We start from the raw sequence: 26002 nt of genomic DNA on the forward strand, positions 1-26002 counted from the left end.
CCCTTGCATGCCAAGACTCTCCATTCATCAGGTGCCCCACTAATTACCCCCCCCCCCCCCCTTTCCTTTCCTTTCCGCCTGTGGTTTCTCCCATTACCCATGAGCGCCTGTTCTGTTCTGTGCACACTAACCAGAGCTCTAATCCATCAGGGATAGATTACATGAGAAGCTGCAGACATGGCCGGGGCAGTAATCCCCCTCGCGCAGCTCCATCAGAGGGACCACTCCTATAGCGTGTAAATAAGTGACGCTATATAGAGACTGTCACTCCCAATCCTCCGCCGGTGGATCAAGTGGCCCTGCCCTCCGAGGAAGTGACATAATATTTCACTTTTGATATTGAGGGGTGTGTGGGGGTGAAAGGGGAGGTGGTGGTGCAGGCTAGACGACTATACGCAACATTCCATAGGATTATTCATTCGTTCATGAGAAAGATAAACCTAGAATTGAGCTTTTTTTACCCATAGCCTAGTACCTACACACCCATCTTTCACATTTAGTGTATCTGGAGGGCCTATGCTGATTTATTTTGCACATAATCTCACACATTGAGGACATTGAATCCTTGTGTTGTGTTAATTACAGCTCAATGAACGGATAAGCAGTACCTATAAAACAAGATATTGCTATCTTTTCCATCGACATCATTTCATGTTGTAATTAACGCAACACAAGGATGCAATGTCCCAGATGACATCACTGGTGGCCACATTCAAACTCATTTACTCTCAATAACTGTCAAACTAAATGAATGTGTGCAAAACTGTTTAGTTTTTGGATGTGTGGGATTATGTGCAAAATATATCACACTTTCTTTTTTTTTTTGCAACGTGAATTTAAATAGATAATTCGACACGGCAGCATGACAGTAATCAGCTATGAATCCTTCCGCCCCTGGCCCGGTTTTGAGCTTAATGACCTGCAGATGTCTAAAACATGTATCCACGACACACGCCCAGTTATTATTAATAAGAACCAATGAAAACACGCAGGCCAGACGTTATGACAAAACGTCAATGACGATATGGGCTCTGAGCCCACAACTAGCCCGGTCCTCAAGGTCTTGGTTTGGCCAGGTCGGGCCAGTTGCAGATGATTTATGTCTAACTTGACACATTAAAAAACATTGAGCCTGTTGCCTGTGTGACATAGAGCCGGGATGTCACTGGACCAGGCACTAGACTAGAGATCAACAGGGGAGTTAACCTGACGGTGATTCAGGCAGGAGCTACGCGGTGTCGTCATGAAAGGGCCTCGTTGGGAGAGACAAACGCTGTAGCTGAGGAAAACAAACTAGAAGAATGCCAACCATTGTTGTTCATAACAGGAATCCTATGATACGTGACAATAGAAGACAAAACCATGAGGTCACTCTGTCCTATGGGGATTTCACAGTGGGGGTGAATCCTGAGACACACACACACACATCTGAAAAACATCACCTTTGCATGCAAGACAGACAGAAAGCACTAGTCTGATGGAGGGTATGCGGACTAACAAATTATATGCATAGTGAAAGACGTTATTTCTTTCTCTGGTGGACATAAAAACAGGGCCCTGAGGGTACAGTGGCACTCCCTTGAGAGGGAAGAGTGAGAGAACAACACTGAGAACTGGTTCCCCTTTTGGTCGTGTTGATTCCCTGCTTATCATCACCACATAGACACTGTCGATATATTCCTCCTGGCGAGAGACTTTGGACATTACAGTTTGAAGCTATATTCCTGTAACATAGGCTATAGGCTAAGGGCTGTTTCTACAGTTTATTCCACTGAAAACAGAATTATGATGGAAAATGTTGAATAAAGAAAACAAGGAATCTGGAGAGATAATAAAAAGTATTCTCTTGTTTTATTTTATAATTTAATCTTGGACCACGCTTAAAGAAACATGCCAACATTATGGGAAATACGCGTACCGTCTTCTCCAGAGTCAGACAAGAGGATAGATACCAATTTCCTCTCTGTGCGCACTGCGCACAGTAGAAAGCTATCTGGCTGCAAGCTAGACTAGCAAATTAATGGAAGCGGATACGGACCAGCTAGCCTAGTTGTTGGCCAAAAACACCTCTCCCTGAGTTTTAAGCTAGGCTAGTGGCTCGTATCTGCTTGTATTCACTTGTGCTAAGCTAGGCTAGCTTGCAGCCGGATAGCTTTCTACTGAATGCACAGAGAGGGAACTGGTATCCATATTCTTGTCTGACCCCGGAGAAGACTGTAAGCACATTTCCCATAATGTTGGCGTGTTCCTTCAATCCATGCCTAAGGAACTGACCCTGGGGTTATCCCATCCTATCATTAGAGACGAGGGAGGAATATCACTTAATAACTAGTGGGATCTGTCAAGAGGCGTCTAAAAATGGCCGCCCCCCTCCTCAACCCACAATGCTCTTCAAGAAGAGTCTGGCGGCTGAGTTGGGTTGGGGAGGGTTTCTCTGGTGTCTGTGTGAGAAAAACCTCCTTTCTTCTCTCTTCACCCGCAGGGTCTTCGCTTTGTGGGCGTTGAGACATCAAGACTTACAAATGCATCACGATAATGAGGATGCAATATACTGGGGGGGAGAATAAAAAAGCATCGGGACAAACACACCAACAACATTTAATCGCAAGGCTATTATGTGTTATGAACTCTCTCCCGGCCGTATGGCTTCAAGCTGAGGTTTGGCCCGGAGTGAGACGGCAGTAGTCATGACTGGAGGTCACAGAGGAGAAGGGGAAGCTGGTGAAATGAATAGCGAGCAGCTAAGAGGCACAGACAGGCATGGCTAACAATCCTTTTTTCTGGTAGCTTTGCATAATGCCTTGGGCCAATGAACCGGTGAGGGGAAAGAAAGAGAGAAGGGGGAGAGAGGGAGAGAGAGAGAGAGATGCCCAGGAATGAAGATAGAGACAGATCAGCCAAAATGGAAAGAGAAACGAGGGAAAGAGAAGAAAATCTGAGAAAAAAAAGAGAGAAAGTGACTCGGGGGGAGGTTGGCAGCATGTGTCTCTGTGTTTGGAGTGAGTTATACGGACAGAGAGAGAATGGCCCTAGTGCCTCGTGCAGAGCACAGGCAGCTGCCCACTCGCAGAATGGAGCCCTAATAGGGCCTTTCGCCTGCAACACAAAGGCCTTGCAAATGTGTGCGTCTTAAGCACACACAGGAGTATAGAGTGATCCCCCTTAAAAACCAACTGGCCTTAATTGCTTCCATAAATTATGGCTATCCCATGTCCAAACAACTCCCTCTTGTTGTCATCTGGGAATCTATCTGGAACTAACCTGTCCAACTTGACTATAGCCTTGAGATGGAGCAATTACCACGTATCATGTTCTACTGTGATAAAGAAAAAGAATGAAAATGAAACGACAGCGGGCTGCTTATTATCAGTGACCTCGGGGAGAGAGAGGTGTGTGAGATTGTATTTGTGATGCTCGACAGATTTCCGCCGTGCTCGGCAGATTTGAGAAACCGGTTTTAATCAGAAAGAATCACCCAGTGTTGACACATTTCCAGGTATAAACACACTCACTGCACCAGTGGCTTATTTTATAAAACCGTATTAGACACACCAGTCATGATCCTTCCATAGAGCTTCTTTTACCATCACCCTCAGAAAGCCAGAACCAAGCTTCTTTCAGGGGCTGAACAATCGTCCCATAGAGTGTCTGAGGCACCCATAGGTTACCCTTATCAACATCCCCTTTGTAATTAGACGCTAGAGCTGATCATCCGATTAAATCTCGGGCCGACTCGCCACTCCACTTGCAAGCTGAACTTCGGCTACACTTCACGTTTGCTAATGAACGAACGCATTCATTTATGATGTCCAAGATGAAACAACTCCCATGGATAACCAGAGGTTTATCATTTTGCCTAAAGTGCAGAGAAGCAATCACTCTCAAACCACTCGAAACTCCACCCTCATGCACCGACCTCTGGTCAGGTATGCAGATAACTTTTCAACAACCGCAGCCTGGCCTATATCTCTGCTGAGAATACACAAATGAAAATGAGAAACAAAGTGACTCATTGTTGGACTGCTTAAGGGTGAAAAACTATCCCCTGCAATGCCACAAAGGAGAGAAGCGTGATGTTAATGACAGAAACCGGGGCGGTTCATCGAGATGAAAAGCCCAAAATATGTTGTACTAGATCGGTGAGGGATATCCAGCCCCAAATACTTGTGTGTGAGCGTGCATACAGGGGGGTAGGCCTTTACTCCACTCACAGGACGCCACAAGCAGCCTCCAATCTCTTCACACAGGCTGTGGTAAGTAGTCATGTGTCTATGAGAGGAGATAAGAAAACCACACTGCCCTCCATCTCTCACAGTTCAGAACAGCCAAGTATCTATCTACAAGCAGTGTTAGGGAGTAGTTAACTGTACGTAGTTCAATTACTAGTTTAACTACATTTCGCAGTAGCTGGGTGGTAGTTTAACTACATTCAAATCTCATTAGCTTCTTCGGTAGTGAACTACTTTGGGTCATGTAGTTTAGGTAGTTAACTACTTTGGGTCATGTAGTTTAGGTAGTTAACTACTTTGGGTCATGTAGTTTAGGAAGTTACTTTACAAACAACATATTTCTCCAGAAATGTTGCATTTTCCTGATTCCACCTCAACAACTGCTCCCCGTCCCCTCCTTAAAAGGAACATTATGGGGGGCGGCTACGTGGCGTAGTGGGCAAGGCGCTCGCCACGAATACTGGAGACGCTGGGCTCGCCTGTTCGAGCCCAGCGCTCCACATTGCTTTCAGTTTAGCTGGTCGTCCGTACTAATACACATTGGCCGTATTAGGGGGTGGGAAACTGATGGGTGGGGATCGGGCGTTGTGGACAGCGACTCCTACAGGTCGGTTGGTGCGCCTGCGCAGTAGAATCAGGAAGTGTCGGGGGCAGCGTGAGCCTCCCACGCGTTACTCCTCGCCACTGAGAGATCGAGCTGCGCAGGTGAAAAGATGCGACTGCTGTTACCTCAAGTACCGGAGGGGACTTGTGCTATGTATGACTTAGTCCACATTGCAGCCGGCTTGTGGGAGGCAAGAAACAGCGTTCGTGACAGGGGAGGGTTGAATTGGATGATACGAAATTGGGATGGGAGAAAAATATAGAAAATGGGAGAAAAAGTGGATAAAAAAAAAAAAAGGGAACATTATGGGAAATACACTTACTGTCTTCTCCAGAGTCAGATACCAGTTTCCTCTCTGTGCGTTCAGTAGAAAACTATCCGGCTGCAAGCTAGCCCAGCTTAGCACACGTGAATGGACGAGGGTACGGACCAGCTAGCCTAGCTGTTGGCCAAAAACACCTCTCCCAGAGTTTTAAGCTAGGCTAGTGGTCCGTATCCATTCATTTGTGCTATGCTAGGCTAGCCTGCATCCGGATAGCTTTCTACTGATCGCACAGAGAGGAGATCTATCTTCTTGTCTGACTGAGACGGTAAGCGTATTTCCCATAATGTTGGTGTGTTCCTTTAAAATACATCCTCTGGGGGGCGGCTAGGTGGTGTAGTGGGCAAGGCACTCTCCACCAATGTGGAGACGCTGGGTTTGCGTGTTCGAATCCAGCTCTCCACATTGTTTTCAGTTTGGCTGGTCGTCCGTACTAATACAATTGGCAGTATTAGAGGGTGGGAAACTGATGGGTGGGGATCGGGCGTTGTGGACAGCGACTCCTACAGGTCGGTTGGTGCGCCTGCGCAGTAGAATCAGGAAGTGTCGCGGGCAGCGTGAGCCTCCCACGCGTTACTCCTCGCCACTGAGAGATCGAGCTGCGCAGGTGAAAAGATGCGACTGCTGTTACCTCAAGTACCGGAGGGGACTTGTGCTATGTATGACGTAGTCCACATTGCAGCCGGCTTGTGGGAGGCAAGAAACAGCGTCCGTGACAGGGGAGGGTTGAATTGGATGATACGAAATTGGGATGGGAGAAAATATAGAAAATGGGAGAAAAAGTGGATATAAAAAAAAAAAAAAAAAAAACACATCCTCTGGGTATGCTTAAGTGTGGTTTTACCTGCACCTCGACCCTAGATCAAAGTGTCAGTTGCTGCTTGTGAGTGAGATTCTATACACTTAAGAGTGTGATAATTTTCTGCAATGTAGTTGAACTACTTATTCAAAGTAGTACATTTGACAAACACAATTCTTTTTTTTAGAGTAGTTAAGTTAGTTTAGAATAAATTATTTTCATTGTGAAGTAGTTTGTAAACTACAGTTTTAGAGTAGTTTGCCAACACTGTTTACAAGCACACACAAAGGAGAAAGGTATTCCTTTAATGAATATTGTGGTGAGAGAAGGAAGGAAGGAAGGGTGAGCATAATGTCCCTTTAGAGGTCCTGCAACAGGTTTTTTTTTCAGTGGCGACGCACAGCACAACACACAAAGCAAATGATCTACATTTTATATTATTTACTATATTATATACATTTCAATCTCTTCTCCACTTTTCTTAAATGTGGTCTACTTCTGTATAGACAGGGTCTGTAGTGTACAGAACATACATTATTATATTATTCCATATTATGACTAACAGGCAAACTTGCAGGCAGTAACCCATTCCTGCGTAATAACGTAGTAACACTGCTGTAGTAGAAGACATTCACAAGTACAACAACACCCCTGAACTTTTATTGTGCCAACTGTTTTATTGGCCACAGCTGAGCTTGAATGAGTCAAGGCTATGCGACTGAAAGTTAAAGGCAGAGGGACAACAACATCAAAACTCATGTTTGTGTAATATTAGGCAACTCTCCCCTATCTGTGTTGCAAATCTGAAACACAAAGATAACAATGTTGTCTTACGTTGCAAAACAAACGCAGTTCGCAGAGAAAGAAAAGTACAATGAATGGAACAATGTTATTAAGAAACTATGAATAGTCGAAACGAATTGTGCTATTATTAATAATCCACTAACACAATCATAAAGTTATCTGAATGGATCATGCCCCACTACCTGGCCAGCAGAGAATCTTTCGAAGTTAAGTCATCTTCGATTTCTGCAACAAAGGACCAGGAAAAACCTGAGGGTTGTCACGCGTAGTGCCCTCAGTCCGGCGCTGTCAGCAAGCAACTGAGCGACTGTCTGCATGGAACTAAAGCCCGGCTGCTGCTTCAACAGTGTAACAATCCGCGTGCGGCCAAACCATTTCAAGGGGGGGTGGGGGGGGTACGAAAAGTGGGGTTTGCGTGTGTGTGACACGCTCTTCTTCAACAAGAGAGCCATGATGGCTGTGACAGCAAATGTGAATGTCAACATTGCATTTTTATTCTTATTCCTTAAAATGGCAAAGCCAATATTTTAAACATATGATTCTGTTTACAAACCATGCCCCCCCCCCATTTTCTCCGAATTGGTACGAACCACTAGTGTCCTCCCTCACAAGCTGTTCAGCGTTTACTACTGTGTAGTAGTAGCACACCACGCATGTCTTTCAGTGTTGCCATTGAAGCAAATCAGTGTTTCAAAAACGTATAACTACACTGAATTGTAGAACAATTTCTACCTCTTATGTACAAAATGTGATCACAATCTCACTTGTGATGCTGTTTGGACTTTGGACCCAACACAAGCACATTAGACCCCCGAGTTGAAAAAGAAAGTTGCCAAGATTCCAGACCACTTTGATTGATTGATTGCAAACTTTATTAACAGATTGCAGAATGGGTACGGTACGTACAGTACAGCTTACACTTTATGGGTAAGTTATGCATTACAGTATGTTATAGGCCACTGGCCAGTCGCTCATCATGGTAATAATTAAATGCTGAAAAGGCAGTGTGTGAAAGTGTTTGGACCTGGCAAAATGTTTGAAAAGTGGTGAAGGGAGGAATCTTTCCCACTTCCACATTTGCTCTCTTGCCATGGAAAACGGTGCTGCTACATGGTGGAGTAATTGAATCAGTCCCCCGAAATCCTATTAAGAGGCCTTCAAACGGTTTCCAAGGAGATGGAATGAAAAACATAAATATTTGCCATATCACACTCAAGAGTTTAAAATGAAAGCATGGCATTCATGGCGGTAGGGTGGCGAGGAGGCTGTGGCATGAAGTCTGAACTGACGTGGCATATCTACTACACGTTTCAGTTTAACGAGATCCAATGCACGATCGTATACTTTGGACAACTTACCGTTTATCTTTTTACATATTTTCATTGGCATTTTTCTGTTTTTCAAACCAAATGTACAGAACAGCCCAAGACAACTTACTTTGATATGGATGATCCATACAGTGTTTAATGATTACCGACTGAATAATGAATCCATATTCCCAGTTGAGCTAAATGTGTCTTTTTAACAAGGCCTCAAATTCCTGGCTCCAGTTTAATGACTGGTTCAAACGGCCTGTACATTGGGGAAGTGCCATAGTCCCGCTCGCAGCACACCGACTCCAGATGTGTGCTCCTGTTCACGGCTTCCTAAAGTCACAAAAGAATCTCTGTCAAACTGTCAACACATGGTGTCAGATCATATTACCAGAGCACATTATACACATACATTTGCATCGAACATCGTCAGTTAGGTTAGGTAACATCCCCACTCACTCAAAGGGAAATGCAGGTGCTTTGCCCTTGGTGCAAAAAGGTTGCTTCATATGAATGGGGGGGGGGGGTCCAGTCCTGTTGCATCGCAACGATACAAAGTTAAGGAATGCATCCATGGAAAAATTGACAGAACAACTCATGACATGACTTAGGCTAACAGGATTGTGCTGCCTCACAAAAGCCTCCATATTTTGTGGCGGCGTTCCTTAGCAACAGCACCTGTGCAGGCAGGAGTGGGCTGTATGCAAAGAGGGACCTTCAGTCTGTAACTCAATCTAAAGGTTGGTGCAAAACAATGCCATCGCCCCTGTATGAAAGAGACAAAGAGATGTTTGAAGAATCCCAACCAAAGTGTTTCGTCTCTCTAACAGAGTGTGAATTGACCATATTCCCATGGCGGCCATTCCTTTGGGACACAATTCCAACCTGAGCATGACATATAAGAGCAAAATGGCCACCGTGTGAATATGGTCAAATGGCAGCAGTCCTGATCAGAGTGGACAAGGACATTTCATTGCAGTGGTGCTTGTGTGGAGCGACATCTCATTTGATGGGAAAGCGTGTATTAGGAGTAGCGTGAGGGCATACTATGCACATCCAAGCAGGACATCCATTAAATTGATTGATTGAAAAGTTTATTAACAGATTGCAGAATGGGTACAGTACAGTACAGCTCAATACACACAATTGCTAAGGGGATGCAGACCAGAGAAAGACTTTCGTCTTGTTTACATCAGGGTCCCCCATTTTATATACATTTGACATAGAAACTGTACATTGGAGGAGGTTGGGTAGGTGGGGTGGGGTTGGGTGGGTGGGGCTGTACATTGGAGGTGGGTGGGGGGACGACACTGTACACTGTACATTGGAATACTGACAAAGCCATACTTGGTCTTTACTGTACAACTGGGTTAGGACATTTGTAGGGGCCAGTTTCGAATTGCAGTCTCCCGTAGGTGTTCTTTGAGAGTGTTTTTGAAAGTGCTGTGTACATTTCGAGGCAGTAATTCTGGTAACGTTTTGCATGTGTTTACTCAACAGCATTGACTGCTCCCTTTGGGCCACTGGCCAAGATTGCAATTAGGGACAGAGTTTGACAGTTATTATTAATTACAGAATGATGAGGCAGGAAATGACAGACAACCTTCTCTTCCTTAGGAGCCACGCCCTCTTATGTACTTACTGTGATTAAGCTGACATACAGACTAAAGCTTGGAATGGTACTAAGCACCCGTAAACACACGCCTAGACACTCAAACATGCAGTGGCACACATGTCCATAGGGCAGACATGTACTGTTATGCATGCACACACACACACAGGTACACAAACATGCATGCCAAGGCAAATAGTTTCCTTTAGATCAGTACTATACACAGATAGACAATAGTAATGGCACACAGGCTTGGGGGTAGGGCTGCATGATTAATAAAAAGAAATCACGATCTCGATTCATAGACCTATGCCATCTAATTTCAAAATTATGACGATTTTTTATTAAAATTTTTTTTTAACTTAACTTTTTAAAATGATGACAAAATTAGAATCGTGTGAGAGAATCGTGATCTCAATTCTTAAGAGAGAAAAATCGTGATTCACATTTTAGCAAGAATCGTGCAGCCCTACTTGGGGGTGAGCAATATTATCAGTAAAGATCTGTTTTGGTCTCCGGAATGCAAACTGGTGAGGAGTGCACTGCAAATACCAAGGTTACTGTACCAGTAGCACTGGTGCCCTAACACTGGCCCAGAGTTCGGCAAGACAGCATTATATCAAGGACCCAAGGGAGCCCATGTTAATAAATAACTGGTTTCATGTGGAAATATTAGATGGTATCCAAAGACACATGGCAAGTTATATTAGTATCAGCAGTTTGCGTTACTCAAAGCCTAATAAATCAAACCTGTGCACAGAAGAACCACATTAGTCTGTTTAGATTCTTTCTTGGACAACCCATGTGTTCGCATTTGTGAAGTTAATCTAAATCACTTGGGTCTGTGAATGTGATGACGTCACAAGAAACTACTCAACCTCGCCTGTCTTTAATTATGAGTGAACGCAACACTCTTAACTTACCATCTTTAGATAATAAAGTTTGAAAACATTGTTACTCTGAAAACGTAAAACAAGTGATTGATATGGTTCTTCGTCTGAAGGTTTCATCCAGGAAGCTCTTTACAGCTCCAGGGAGAATGGGACATTTATTTCGTCTTTGGTTTTCAAAATAATAAAAGGACAATAGCTCTCATCTATAAATATATCTGTGTTTGTGTTTTTAGTAGCAAAGCTCACAAGGTTGGTAATAGACCAAAACAAGTTTTACACTTAACACATTTCTGTAAGCATCAGGTTTTCAATATTGGTGAAGACCCCTAGGCTCTGCCTCTGCATCTTCTGACCACCTCAGACCTACTCCTATTCGAGCTCCGGGAGGGTCATCAAAGAGAAGTCGCCTATTCTCAGTCCTTGCCCCACAATGGTGGAATGAACTACCCACCCCAGTTAGGACAGCCGAAACCTGTCCAATCTTTCGCTGTCGACTAAAGACGCACTTCTTCAACAATTATCTGAAAAAAAATTTAAATAAAAATCGAACCCTAACTAACCTTACTGTCATGCACTTGTCCTAATTAACTAACCTACAGTACACTGTCACACGCAACACTTTGATGAACATTGTTACTCAGCTGATAGAGTTGTACCCTTCCTGATGACTTGTCGTACAGAACTTGTAAGTCGCTTTGGATAAGAGCGTCAGCTAAATGACTAAATGTAAATCTCTCCACTAGGTCTCTGCAAACAGCTACCTCTAGCACTACCTAGTGTAGAAATCACAGTGAATTGAATGTGACACCTGAACCCACAACGGTTAATGGATTCTCTCTAAAAATAAGAAATGGCCCACTCTACTGTGTAATATCACTACAGGGTTTCCCATTAATTACCTAGACTGTGGCGGCCCGCTAATTAGTCCCGCCACAGTTGTATAATGAACCAATCTTTTTTTTTTTACTATATTTTTTTTAAATATAAAGTTTGCCAATAGGGATGTATCAGTAGTATTGGCAGTGGTAGTAGTCGTAATAGTAATCCACTATATCTTTTTTATTTTCTAAAAAATAAACCAGTTCAACACAGGTAACCACTTTTGCTTAATTTCTTTGATGGCTCAAATGTATGCTCTAGTCCAGTGGTTCCCAAACCTCTCCTCGAGACACCCCAGCCGTTCAATGTATTTGTTAAATTCCACCACCAGCACACCTTGATTCAACTAATAAAGGGCTAGTTAAGTTGAATCAGGTGTGCTGGTGGTGGAATTTAACAAATACATTGAACGGCTGGGGTGCTTCGAGGAGAGGATTGGGAAGCACTAGTCTAGTCGATTTTGTGTTTTTAGCACAAAGTTCATCATAGATCTAGCCTCTTTATTTTGCTCTCAAAGTGCACCAGATTGATGCATTTAACTTTCAAATGTACACACAAAAAAAAGTTCCAGGGGGGCATGCCCCCGGACCCCCCTAGAGGGTTGGAGGTTCACCCCCCATAGTCTCTGAAAATCCTGTAGGAAACACTGCACTATCAATACATGTTAACGTCATATACTGTATAACATCACTATCAATACATGTTAACGTCATAGATTTACTCTTGTGAGTGATAAAATTTTTTTAACATGTTTATCACAGTATATAAAAATGTAATTGTGGAAAAACAATGTTCACATTGAGAAGATAATAGTCCCGTTATTACAAAAGATGAATATTTTTTATTATAAACAAATAATATAACAATTGTCATGATGTTTTCTCACATCTCCATAGTGTCATAAAACAAATTCAGTATAATTGAGATCAAAGTCCATAAAAAAATATAAGAAAAAAACATCTTGTGGTGCAGATCAATGTAGTCGCTTAAAAATGAGTGCCGTTACACTGTTGCCCGTCTTCCCACCAAACTGAAAACGGGGTGTGGGTAACTCCTGAACAAACACGAACCCTATATGACAACAGAGAAGAGTTTGAGAAGGTTAATACATGAGGAATATGCAGGCTATACAAGATCTTAATATCCTTAACATGCCTGGACTCTTATCTCTCTGGCCCTGGCTAGAGCGGTTTTGAAACATTTGTGAGGCGATATCCACCACATCTACCATCTCTGGTGCATCTCTGAGCCTGGAAGAGATAGGCGTGTGACAGATGAGGTCTCATGGCCATGGCCCCCTGGAGCCTCTCCAGAGTCCTGACATCCACTGAGAGGGCTTGACAGCTAATGGAAGCTTGCCCAAATACAGGCTTCACAAGGCTGCTTTTGTTGCCGCCAGCACCTTGACAGCCGCCAGAGAACTGTCTTGGCCTGTGCTATGGTGTCTGTGTTTTGATTTGAGGTCAGACGGGGGCGCAAACTTTTCAAACAAAGATTTTACATGCCAGACAGACGCCATTGTGTTCGCTGCGAATGAGCACGTACCGGTAGGTCTCACTCGAGTCATGAGGCCTCTGAACCGACGCAATGTTGCAACGCAATGTCAAAAGCATCCGTTAATTGACACTGATCATACAGCCAATGCCAATGAGACAATGCCACGCTAGCAGTATAGTCGTCTCATCGTCACGCCACAGAGATGTCGTGTTCCAGACCTCACCTTCACCGAACCTCTGCAGCAGCTGCTCCTTGGTCCAGTTGCACGACGTCACAACGAAGAAGCCTTCCTCCTTCAGCGCATCTCTCAGGGCTTCGACATATCGTGCCTTGCCCTCCTCCGTGTTGTTTGGGTTCAGGCTTATGGCATCAAATGTTCCCTTGTCTATGCAAACATCAAAACCCCTCAGCTCCTCGGAGGAGCTCAAGAAATCCACCTCCTGAAATTAAGAGAAAGTGGAAGTGATTGAGAGCACAGGTGATAATTTGTCTGTTGAAGGTGCTGTAAGTGGTATTTCTTTGTTCAAATAAGTGTTAAATAGCTCTACAGTCCGATAGCCATCACCGATATAGAGTGTCTGGTCAGTAACATGGGTCTCCCAGTCCCTCAGCTCTGCAGTAAACGGACATTTCCTTTTTTTCTGGTATCCCATTCCACTTTATCCAATCAGGAGAGAGAACCCTAGATATTTCTACTTATTTCAAGAAATCTTGCCAAGCCAGATTTGCTTACTGCACTGGCAGATTATTTTACCTGTTTAAAGCACATAATAATTGTTTAAAACTAGTTTTTATTTCTTATTTTTATCAGACCGTGTGGAGTTCTCTCTCCTGATTGGATAAAGTGTATTTTCTGTTGACTGCAGAGAGGAGGGACTGGGAGACCCATGTTACTGACTAGAGTAGACACTCTATGATGATGGCTGTCGCCTGTCGGAATGTAGAGCCATTATTTCAACATGTAGATGTAGACTACTTATAAATACCACGGCACCTTTATTGTAAATATACATACAAGGCTTTTTATTCCATCTGCCTCTTTAGATGTACCGTGGCCTACATGGTAACAGAAGCTAACCAACGCAAGAAGCTTTTCCGCATCACACAAGCCAATTTGTGTAAAAACCTCATACCCTGAAACATTAAAGCCACATGACAAAACGTGGACTTCACTACGTACAACAGAGTGGTGAGGCTGCAATTTCACTCAAGAGCTCCATGCATACGGTAGTTGGAACGAGTGAGGTCGATTTGGTGGCGATAAAACCAAAGTGTGGTAAGATGTTGCAGGATGGTTATCATGAGAACCACGACAGTTGTGGTACGAAAATGTCATGTTGAAATATCATTGCAGTAGAACTTGCAACATAGGTTTTAAAGTCAAATATCTCCCATTGGTATGACCACTAATAAACCAACCTCCTCATATCTACAGTATTTCTGAGCTTGAGTTTCTGGTGCTTCTCATTCACACAAATAGATTTTTGTATTAATAAAATTAATTTAAAATAAAATCCCTATCTTGCTCCATCTGTGATACATATATATATAGGGGTGGGTAATGTGTCAAAACAATGGCACAAATAGCTGGTGGAAATGGAGAGACGGAGCTGGAATAAGCCGTGGAGCGACTCTGGAGAGGAAGACCTCCTGTGGTCGCGCTCTCATCCTGTGCCTGTGGTTGAAAAACTCCTCGCATTCCCAAAGATTCCATTGAAAGCTGCACTTGTGCACAAACACACACACACATAAAGTATTCTAGTGTTCTGCTGCTCCGAAGATATGGAGTGAGATGCCAACATACCATCTGACACACACACACACAAACACCCCCCCCTACCCACGCTACAGCCACTGCCAAACTAAGGTCAATATTGACTTCGACATCAAGCCCTCTCCCTAAGCCAGGCACCCGCCTACAGAAGCTGTACAGTCAGTATGTGTGTACATCACTTATAGCCTATACGCCGCTGTACGAGCGCCACGCGGGAAAGAGGAAAGCTCACTCATCCTCCACCATACTTCATGTACACCTGAGGGGCATTTAAGCCTGTTTTTCTTGCACGCATGTTTCAGCAGATGTGGTAAAGTCCTGTCAACTCACTCAAGGCTTGAGGTGGTCAACTCTAAATACTGGGCACGGTTCCAGCCATTTCATCGGTCCACCACCACCCCGTGGGATAAACACAGTAGAGTCTGCCCCCCCCCCCCCCCCCCTCATCACTACAGCTGCAGGCCAGGTTATGCCTGCTAGCCGCTGAAAGCAAGATTGTATCACCAGCATTTAGAGGATGGAGGGAATTACTGCAGAGCTCCTCATCAATGGGTGATTTGTCCACGGTCTGGGATATACAGTGTAGGGACATGGGATATAACTGTGGGAAATGCTGATATGCAGTACGAGTTCATGTGAGAAGTGCAACCAATGTTTCTTAACTAAACAGAGATATTATTATCCTCCCTCATCAATCAATCATATTATTAATCGTTTTCTGCCCGAGACTCAGCGGGTGACTTACCACATGGTCCTTCATAATCTGTTAACACATCTTGAACGGCCCTATAGCACCACCATCTGTCAGCTGTGCTGTGCTGCTTTCATCATGGTCCCAAGGCCATCACCCCCACACACAATCCACATGACTTTCAAGTCACTGGTGGAAAAATAAATTTTGTACCACTTTATTTTTTTTTGATCCACTTTTTCTCCCATTTTTCTATATTTTCTCCCATCCCAATTTCGTATCATCCAATTCAACCCTCCCCTGTCACGAACGCTGTTTCTTGCCTCCCACAAGCCGGCTGCAATGTGGACTAAGTCATACATAGCACAAGTCCCCTCCGGTACTTGAGGTAACAGCAGTCGCATCTTTTCACCTGCGCAGCTCGATCTCTCAGTGTCGAGGAGTAACGCGTGGGAGGCTCACGCTGCCCCCGACACTTCCTGATTCTACTGCGCAGGCGCACCAACCGACTTGTAGGAGTCGCTTGTTCACAACGTTCGATCCCCACCCTTCAGTTTTCCCTCCCCGTAATACGGCCAATGTGTATTACTGCGGACGACCAGCTAAACTGAAAACAATGTGGAGAGCTGGATTCGAACACGCAAATCCTAGCGTCTCCACACTGGTGGCGAGTGCCTTGCCCACTACACCACCTAGCCGCCCATTTTTTGTACCACTTTATATACATCAGACCGGCAACACATCTCTATTTTGGTCGTGCCACGCCCCCCTTTTGCGGGAAAACTCAGGGAAATAGACTGGGATTAGATGGTATTTGCTCACAAACTACAACTTTATGACAAGACACATGGATATAAATAACACTGAAGACCGTTGTTGCCCAGAAATAGTTATTAGGTCTTAGTTTTAGGTCACTTGGAGATTCATTAGCATAATATTAAAATGTCCAGGTAGGGAAATGAGGAAATATCCTGCAGGGAAATAGACATGCCTGAAAACAGATCAAACATAAATTTTCACAATGGTGTGAACGCTCAATGGTGGCCAGTGTTGGAAAGTAATTGCCTTGACTTAACTTTGCACGAACAAAACAAACCGTTCAAACAATGCAGGTATTGTGCAGGTATCGTCACTTCACATATGGCCCTGTGGCATATACTGTACCTGACACATGTTCAGCCACTTCTTGTACAAACAAGTATCATAAGAAACTATTTTGATCAAAATATGGTGGTCATTGTTATCGTTAACCGATTCGCGGCCAAAAAAGCTTGTTTTTGTTTTTATTCCATTTTAATATCCCGGATGTTGTCACAGAGCTGTATTTTGGCTGGAAAAGGCATATTGGGACTCCGAAAGTGCAGTACCGGCCAGATCCTGGTATTGGCGCTGTCTCGAGAATGCAGTTTCCCCTGTTGCAGACCTGGTGTCACTTTTTTTTCGCTCCGGGTTAGCTTTTCTGTTAGCCTAAAGCTATGGCTTCACCAGATCGCCTGGAATACTTTTTGCGACGCCGAATTCAGTATGCAGTAAAGGAATATAGCATCAGCCAATGGACATATCGATCTACCAGATGGCGTTCAAATAACTGGGAAATTCTTTTTGGAATCCAACCGGCCACAGGTAAGAGCGATTTGACATCAATTTCAGTCTGATCGGGCCTTGTTCTCATACCCATCCACCCGGTCAGCATATGATGTTGCAATAACGAATGCCGTTATTGGTAATCATAATCAATAATCAGGAACGACTTCCCCCGCCCCCTTTCATGCATCCATGGTGGAACAAACATGATACTGATCATATGCATTTAGATTTTTAACTCTAGCTTGTGTAGGGCCGAAACGCCAATCGATTTAACGTTATTAGCTTAGCGCCCTATAACTAGCTTTGCAGGAATTACCCCTAACCATTCCGGTATATAGTTCATATTCACGACACTATAAAACGGGAACGTATTGATGAAAAAATTATTTCTTTATGGCATATTGAAGGGAAGGTTTACTGTCAATTGACAATGACAATGGACACATAGCAATAATATAAAATATAGATTTAGCTCTACAAACAACCTCACGCACAGTGAAAACTTGTAATGAAAAGCTGGCCTCAAGCTGGCCTCATAGTCTAATCCCAATGGCCCCGAATGTGTTAGCAGTGCTGTATAAAATTCAAACACAAAACAAACAAACAAAAACTGCTTCACTATTATTGAAGTAATTGCATAATAATATTATAATTTCTTTGCACAAAATGTATCAATATTGGCTGGAATGTGCCGTGAACCCACCTTTATGGTCACATGGGTCAAGCCTTCGGTCTGCAGGACACTTCGGGCCAGTTCTATAGATGCTGCAGAATAATCTATTCCCAGAAGATTCCTATATCCGTGTTTAGCCTTGGCATAAAGAAAAAGGAAAAAGAGAATCATATAGCAAAATTCACTTTTCAAAGAAATGGCAATTTGTTGGATTTATTTGTACTCCATTCCTACCAGTTCAACTAACAGTACTCCATTCCCGGTGCCGATATCCAGTATGGCTGCATCTTTCGGGATCTTAGTTTTGTCCATCCATCGGAGCACACGGCCCATGCTTTCCTCACCAAACCTTGCAAGATAGTAATGGAAATTCGGTAGGTTATATGAGTCATGGTTACTTGCTGGGGACTCGCAGTGGTTTGCTTGTTGGGACTGTGTGGCCATGCCGGCTCTACTGATACGCAGTGTCTTATGATGGTTATTTATGATGCCGCCAAGCTATGTTCAGTGCACATTCGGGCCGTGGAAAGGACTGTGTGCGTGCAAGACAAGGCCTAATTGATTGTGTTACTGTATTGGGTTGGGAGTTGTATTTGTGTTGGGTCTGTTTGATATTGTGGTAAGCCACCACAAATAAATCGAATGTATGGTCCCTGTCTCTGGATTATTTACAAAATTCTGGTCCTCACCTACAAAGCCCTTCACCAACTGTGTTACATCTGTGTGGTGTCTGAATCACTACCATAGCCCCTTATTGTAAAGGGACTGAGTTCTAGAAAAGGACTATATAAAACAAATAATAATAAATAAATAAAAATGTATTATTAGTATTATCGTTATTACCGTAATTCCTCTAATAGTAACCGGGTCTCAAATACAAGCCGGGTCTCTATTAATGGCCAGGTGCGCTCTTGAGCTAAGCAATTATAAGCCAACCTCCTAATACAAGCCGGGTTACTAATATACTGAGCTGCATACTGAGCTAGTTACTTGATTTCACTTTGAAAACGTTGAAATGACCAGTGACCACCTGTAATTGCACTGTTTACTATTTCATACAGTACTTGGTTTCAATAAATGAACCCAGTACATTTTACTGGGTTCAAACTGACACAAAATGTTGATTTATTCATTATGATCCGTTTGAAAATTTGAAATATAGGCCTCCCTCTTATACAGGCCTCCTCCTAATACAAGCCTGGTACCCGCTACAGTTGAAACAAATACAAGCCGGGGTTACTATTAGAGGAATTACGGTATTAATAAAGAAGGGCATGCATCTCCTTCAAACAAGATTAGAATGTGACCATCTACTTTAGTCTACTGCTAAAGGCACACAACACTACTTTTAGATCTGGTGATGCGTGAACCTGAAATGGGGAATCAAGCAGGCCAAGCACAGAAACAAGTTAAGAATTTAAGTGCACTTCAACAACTCCGACCCCTGACGCATGTGGCAGGGCTATTAAAAGGACTGTCCGGCCTGTGAGGCAGTGGTCACCTGAGGCTGCTGATATGGTCAGCGATTGTCTGGAGCTTACTTACTGACTGGTCTGTTTTTAGTGAAGCATGTGATTATTTGGATGAATTTACTGACACAATTAGGGCTGCACGATTTTCGGAAATAATCTAATTGCGATTTTTCTGACAGATATTGCGATTGCGATTAAATTTGCGATTATAATTTGTAAAAAATTAAGCAGCCCCACAGAGGTTTATTGTAAAATGCGACTTGCATCTGGCCTACGCGTGGGTCTTTTCGGGACACCGAGCCTGAAAATGTTTCTTTTTACCTGGGAATCGATACCGGTACCCAACGGTACCTTTTTTTCTGTATTTTACTCTCCCTCTCTGAAGTCTAAACTTCACAACACACAATCTAAAACCCCTTACCTCCCTCTCCCAAACCGATCTTGTATCTCAATGGGACTTCCTGGTTAAACAATTATTTTTTTAAGTTTAAAAAAATAATAATAAATTGCGTTTTTTTTTTTTGTGATTTGATAATTGCATCATTCCAAATCGCGATTTCAATTTAAAATCGATTAATCGTGCAGCCCTAGACACAATATCCTCATACATCAACTTCTCGGAAGACATGTGTATTCCATCAAAGATGGTGACTGTCTATGACTCTATGGCAATAATAAGCCATGGTTTAATAAAGAGGTTAAAAGGCTCTGGGTTAAGAAGAATCAGGATTTTAAAAGTGGAGATGTAGATCTCTATAAGATTGCCAGGTATGAATTTGAACGAAGCGTGAAAACAGCTAAGGCTAAGTACAGAGATAGTCTTGAGGACAAATTGAAAGCTTGGGACAGAAAAGGGGTTTGGCAGGGTCTACATATGATTATTGGGTTCAAGAATAAACAGTCAGCTCAGGATGTGGATCCTCTACTCCCTGATAAGCTAAATGAATTTTATTGCAGATTTGATGTACACTCAGGTGATCAACCTAGGGTAGCTGATAGAGTGGGGTCTGTAACCCCCCCCCCCCCTTTGTAGTCAAGGAGCACTAAGTTAGAGCCTTACTCCGAAAAAAAAAATTTAGGAAGGAATGTTATAATTTATTTTTCTTTTCTTTTTTTTTTATAAATGGAAATGTATTCTTGAAACATGCAAACGTTCAAACGCACACACTAATAAGCATTGGAGGCTTTTAACCAGGGCCGGACTGGGGAAATCATTCAGGCCAGGAAATATAGCCCCAGTCAAGCCACTTTTTAAGCGGGGGGTCTGGGGGTCCCAGGCTAGCATGTGTCAATGATTAGCAACAACACTGATTTAGATGGATTTTTAGGGTCCCGCCTCCACCAATCACATGCGGCTCCCTTTGTGTGTGTGTGCGTGAGTGAGAGAGAGAGAGATAGAGATAGTTCTCCAACTTGTGTGAGTTGCAGTGATCTCCTGGTTGTTCCCCACCTAGGTTATCTAACTATTGCACCGCTGCAACTAGAAACACTGGCCTGGCCCTGCTTCTAAGTTCAGTGGCCTGACTGCATAAATCTTTTTTTTTGGAATTATTTTATTTATTTATTATACATTTTTTAATCACCTGGCGACCCCCCCCCTGCGACCCCCTTAGGGTTTGCGACCCCCACTTTGGGAACCACTGCTATAGAGGATGCTGTATCTATGTGTTTACACACCATCCTGCAGCACCTGGAGCCCTCCGCCACTTATGTACGCATTTTGTTTATTATTTCAGTTCAGCGTTTAACACATTGAGTGCCACGCCCCTTTGACCATATATGGGCTAGAGTGCGAATAAGGAAGTCAATGGGAGGTCGGGGAAATTTGCGAAGGCTTAAACTATATCTTAAATTATGGCTATGGGTCTAAAACACCCCTCGCTTATCATCAATGACTTGCTTGCAGTCAACATGTATGAAACGGATTGTTTTTTCATTGGTACATTTCCGTTTTATACTGTTTTGAATACGAGTATAGTTTTGGTTTTGGAGAGTTCTAGTAATTCCAGAGAAATTCCACGATAATAGCTCTTTAGTGGAATACACAAAACACGTTGTAATTTTTCGGCTGATTTATGAATAGTTTTCAAATAAACGCTAGATTATCGATAGTATATGTGTACTTATGCACGCTAGAGAAGCGGGCTGAAAAATCTATTATCCATGACCTGGTCAGCGCTAACGTCATACACACACACACAGACATGCTGCGATGGCTGAGAAAAAAACATCTGATTAACCCAATACTGGTAAAATAAGAGTCCTTACCTCACATCAGATGTTCTGCAAAAAGATTAATCCAATTCCTGATCGCCATTCCAAATATTGATCGTGTTTATTGATCCAACGTTATAGTCCAAAACACATAATCGAAAGCTGCTCCCAGCCTCCCCAGTAAATGTGGTAACAGATACTGCTTGCCAGAGAAGGGAAAACCCCAGACCAGACTTTTTTTCTGATGCACATGCCCACCCAATCCAATCCAATGATGTGCAATACCATCCGGGAGACGATAGGCGGCGGTATTTGCCCTTTTCGCGCTCAGACCCATTCCCAATGATAACGTCAGGCTGGATGGATGAAAAATGAATGGATATTGCTAATAAAACGGAAACGGAAAAAAAACGAGAAAACTCGTCATTGGCACTCAACGCATGGCGAGTTAGCAAGACTAATCTCGTCATTGGCACTCAATGTGTTAACATGATTGTGCCTTTTAAACTATTTGAAAAACTTAAATTGCTAGGAATCGATGACTGTGCTATTTTATTCTAGATTTTCTCTCAGATAGAGAACAAGTGGTTAAAATAATAACTTTATTTGTATAGCACTTTTCATACAGAAGTTGCAGTTCAAAGTGCTTCACAACAGTAAAAAAAATACAGGCATAAGCGAGCATGAAAAAGATAGAGGTAAATCACAGTGTTTCACATTAGGATCAAAATAGGTAATATGTTCTCTAGATCCGGCTACTTGAACACCAGGGCTGTGTTCTCTCTCCTCTGCGCTACATTCTGCCCTCTCCCACCTGGATGACAGCAACACCCATGTGAGAATGCCGTTCATCGACTTTCAGTTCAGCATTCAACACCATCATCCCCTCAAAACTCATCTCCAAACGTGGTGACATCGTGGAAACCATGGACCTCAACATCAACCCTCCGTCTGCAACTGGATACTGGACTTCCTAACCAACAGACCCCAGTATGTTAAGTTAGACGATCTCCAACCACAGGCATTCCCACAGGGCTGTGTGCTGAGCCCTCTCCTCTACTCCATCTTCACCCACGGCCACGACTGCACTCCTGTACATGGCACCACCAACACCATCAAGTTTGCAGATGACACAGTGGTGGGTCTCAAAACAACGATGAGTCTGCCTAAGGGGAGGAGGTCCAGCACCTAGCGGTGTGGTGCGCCAACAACAACCTGGCCCTCAACACCAAGGAGCTTATCGTGGACTTCAGGAAGACCAGAGGTGGCACCGTGGCATGCACGCCCCCATCCATATCAATGGAACAGAGGTTGAGCATGTCTCCAACCTCAAATTCCTGGGTGTTCACATCTCCGAGGACCTCTCTCGGACCCTCAACACCTTGACACTGCTCAAGAAAGCTCCCCAGCATATCTTCTTCCTGAGGAGATTGAGGAAAGCCCACCCGTCTCCTCAGATTCTGGTGAACTTCTACCGGTGGGCCATAGAAAGCATATCACAGTCTTGTATCGCGCTCGCTGCCTGCCTCTCTCTCTTGCAGGGGAAGGAGTCCAGCTGAGTACCTGAGCACCGCATACCAGTCCCCCAGATGTTCCTCCAGGGCCCTCGTCCGCCATCCATCCATCCCTCTCCATCCACCTCTATCCATTCTTCCATACCTCCTTCCTAGCTGGGTTGTCAATAAAAAAATATAAACAAATAAACCCGTTCCGTCCTTAGATTACAAGTCAGTTTTGGGAAAGTTATGTGAACACAGAAGAGCAGAGCTTGTGATAATGGCTACAGTGGCTACTTTTGAGTTTTATATTTGCTAAGATATTGTGTGAGCAAAAAAGAAAAGAAAATTAATTGTATGAAGTATAGTTAATTTACTCATATAGTATGTACATCCTCTGGCCTGTTTGTAGAACTGCCCTGTGTTGTTGCCAAAGCTAAACCATATTGATATGAAGTCTAATGGGAACATGAGAGGATGCCATCAGTATAATGCACTACTGAGTTATTTGCTGCTATGTTTCAATATTATAATAACAATAAGAAGAAGAAGAATCATTATAATAATAATAATAATAATAATAATAATAATAATAATAATAATAATAATAATAATAATAATAATAATAATAATAATAATAATAATAATAATAATAAGTCGCAATACTCCAATTCAGCCACTGAGTGGGTGGTGCTGCCCTCACAGCGCGGCCCTGAGACCGTTCTCCGAGTCTGCAGCTAGATTGCCTGTCACCCCAAAGACATACTATTTGCTCTTCTTCCCTCTGGGAACAGCTTCTTCCCCTCAGCTGTCATCTCACTGAACTCTGTACCACGCCGACAGACCCCATCTCTCTCTTTTTTATGAAGCACAATCTCAGGAGGGTCTGTACAGAACCAAGCATTTCACTACAATGTACCTTATATGTGACAAATAAAACAAAACTTGAACTTGAAACTCTCCATATCGTACAAACTCTGAACTCCATTGCCTATACTCTGTTGCCCACACTGTTCAAACTGTGAACTCTGAAGCCTATACTAAATGTATACCCATCTACAGGGTGCGATCCACGGGGGAGCTGGGTGAGCCATGGCTCCCTTAGATCAGACATCAGTTCTCAAGTTTCTCAAGTTTCTTTAATAGTTGTCATACAGAAGTACAGAATACTTTCATACAAAATGCTTCTTACTGTTACGCTCCAGAGACTGTGCTAGACAAGATAGTATCAAATAACATAGTATAGCATGTAAATTAGAAGTAGAAAATGAGGTCACAGTGTTCAGTATAGACATATGTACTCCCCTGAAAACATGATTTGTGATTTTTGGGGGGGTCTCTAAATTACTGAAAATAAATGCTACTTTTGCCATGCATTTCTCATTTTTCTGTAATTTTCTGTATCATCATCGTGTATAATAATAAACGTAAGCTATTTTGGATGTATGATTAATGATTTGTGCACTAATTCACACACGTATTATGGCAACATGCATGCTATTCTTGCAATTACCATTCGGAGCGCGGCGGCGCTGCAGCCTGCACGCACGGCACAAATCAAACTTGACCCGCACGTTGTAACCTGTGACTTGTTGACTTGACAGTGATAGTTTTGACAGGTAAATAAGGTCATTCAGGAATGGATAATTTTGGTTTCACGATGAAAGTGAAGCAGTCAATGGACTTGAGTTGACAGAGCAGCAGGAGGCGGGATCATCTACAGGCGACACCGTTACACCTGCTGCTGCTGCGGTGGTGGGGACTGCTGGCAGAAGAATTCGAGGAAGAGTCGAATTTTGCAGAACACCGGCGCCTGCTGCGGTCGTATCAGAACAGGAGTCTGAGAGATAATCACGAGATACTTGTAGAAATAATTGTAGACAGTGTTGGATCTATCATCTATCTAACTAAATGGATACTTTTTTTTATCATGGAATGTGCTGTGCAGACGGCCGGACCACAACTACATCAACAAGTGAGTTGTCTTATGTGTTCTGTAGTTATTGAAACTGATTGAATATATGACAGGATTCAAGAGGTTTATTTGTCACATACATACATACACAACACAAGGCCTACTAAAGGCTACAGTAACGTCTGCGATCACAGTCCGACTCCTCCCTGCTTCACTGCCTAATACTGTAATCATAACTACCTACCTCAACCCTATAGTTCCAAAATATTTCTTCTATTGAACCACAATCCAAAAGCATCCAAAATTAAACAAAGCCTCCAATTGGCTCACAAAGCACACGCGACACACATAACGGAGCACAGTAAGGTATCAGAAAATGTAGATACTGATATAAGACTGTATGATAGGCAGCCATGTACAATAACACTGTATACCAAATATATATGTATATTATTTATCTATAACCATATGAACATATCTGCATATATTCCTGTTTACATATCCATTCTGTGCACTGTACATGCTGTAATATATATATATATATCCCATACCTACTTGTATTAGTTTAGTTATACCGCTGGCCAGTATGGCTTACTAACATAGTATATTTATATTACTGTACATAATGATCCTGACACTGTACTATAACATATTTACTCAGTAGCTATGTTATATATATATTCCATTTAATCAATTGTTACACTGACTGTATATTACTGTATGTACACTGTATATTACACACCTGTCCAGCTGTCCTGTATAATATGATTCACTGGTAACATGCACTATGGTTAGATGCCAACTTATTTTCGTTGTACTGTACTTGTGCTGTACGACGACAATACATTTTATATGTATTTTATTATATACGATATATAGAGGCTGTACTCCTTACCATATCTCACCCACGTCACCGATGTCTTTAAATGTCTCCAGTTCCCTTTGATATGCATCGTCCCAGCTGAAAAAGAGGCCAGTGAGAACAGAACATACCGGTAAATAAAATGCTTCAGTGAATTAGCTTAGCCATGTTTGTCACAACAACAGTGCAAGTTGCAACAATGTTACAAACTGCTTGCTGTTAGCTGTTGCGGCCTGACCATAACATGCTACAAAAACAGATCCATAAAAACGTGCTGCTCCTTTTTTATGGCATTTGTCGTCAACACAACACGTACTATTCCTTTGTCCCGAGGTTTGAAGGTGCAAAATCATCTTCTGAGCCCCT

At 42.9% G+C, this 26002-nt stretch overlaps 2 protein-coding genes across 2 annotated transcripts in view; both read right to left on the reverse strand.

The window, feature by feature from the left end:
• The window catches only part of LOC311234749 (uncharacterized protein), a gene marked incomplete at its 3' end in the record, with an annotated part of 97169 nt that overhangs the window by 41431 nt on the left and 29736 nt on the right, over positions 1-26002 (reverse strand).
• LOC311234948 (EEF1A lysine methyltransferase 2-like) lies at positions 12350-18058 on the reverse strand. Its single transcript, XM_084322227.1, has 4 exons — positions 17912-18058; positions 17708-17815; positions 13176-13392; positions 12350-12526 (listed from the first exon to the last, which is right to left on the reverse strand). Exons 1-4 carry the CDS (start codon positions 18008-18010, stop codon positions 12429-12431), a joined length of 522 nt encoding a protein of 173 aa, XP_084178353.1. The 5' UTR covers positions 18011-18058; the 3' UTR covers positions 12350-12428.

This window comes from Notolepis coatsorum (genome assembly GCF_963971535.1).
Source record: "Notolepis coatsorum genome assembly, chromosome: 9".
Classification (NCBI taxonomy): domain Eukaryota; kingdom Metazoa; phylum Chordata; class Actinopteri; order Aulopiformes; family Paralepididae; genus Notolepis; species Notolepis coatsorum.

Excerpts from the sequence above, each read along its gene's own strand:
- LOC311234948 (XM_084322227.1), bottom strand. The coding sequence starts at position 18,010 with ATGGGCCGTGTGCTCCGATGGATGGACAAAACTAAGATCCCGAAAGAT. Across the intron at positions 17,816-17,911 it reads GAGTACTGTTAGTTGAACTG|GCTAAACACGGATATAGGAA; the intron begins GTAGGAATGGAG and ends CTTTATGCCAAG. Across the intron at positions 12,527-13,175 it reads GCTGCAGAGGTTCGGTGAAG|GGTTCGTGTTTGTTCAGGAG; the intron begins GTGAGGTCTGGA and ends GTTGTCATATAG.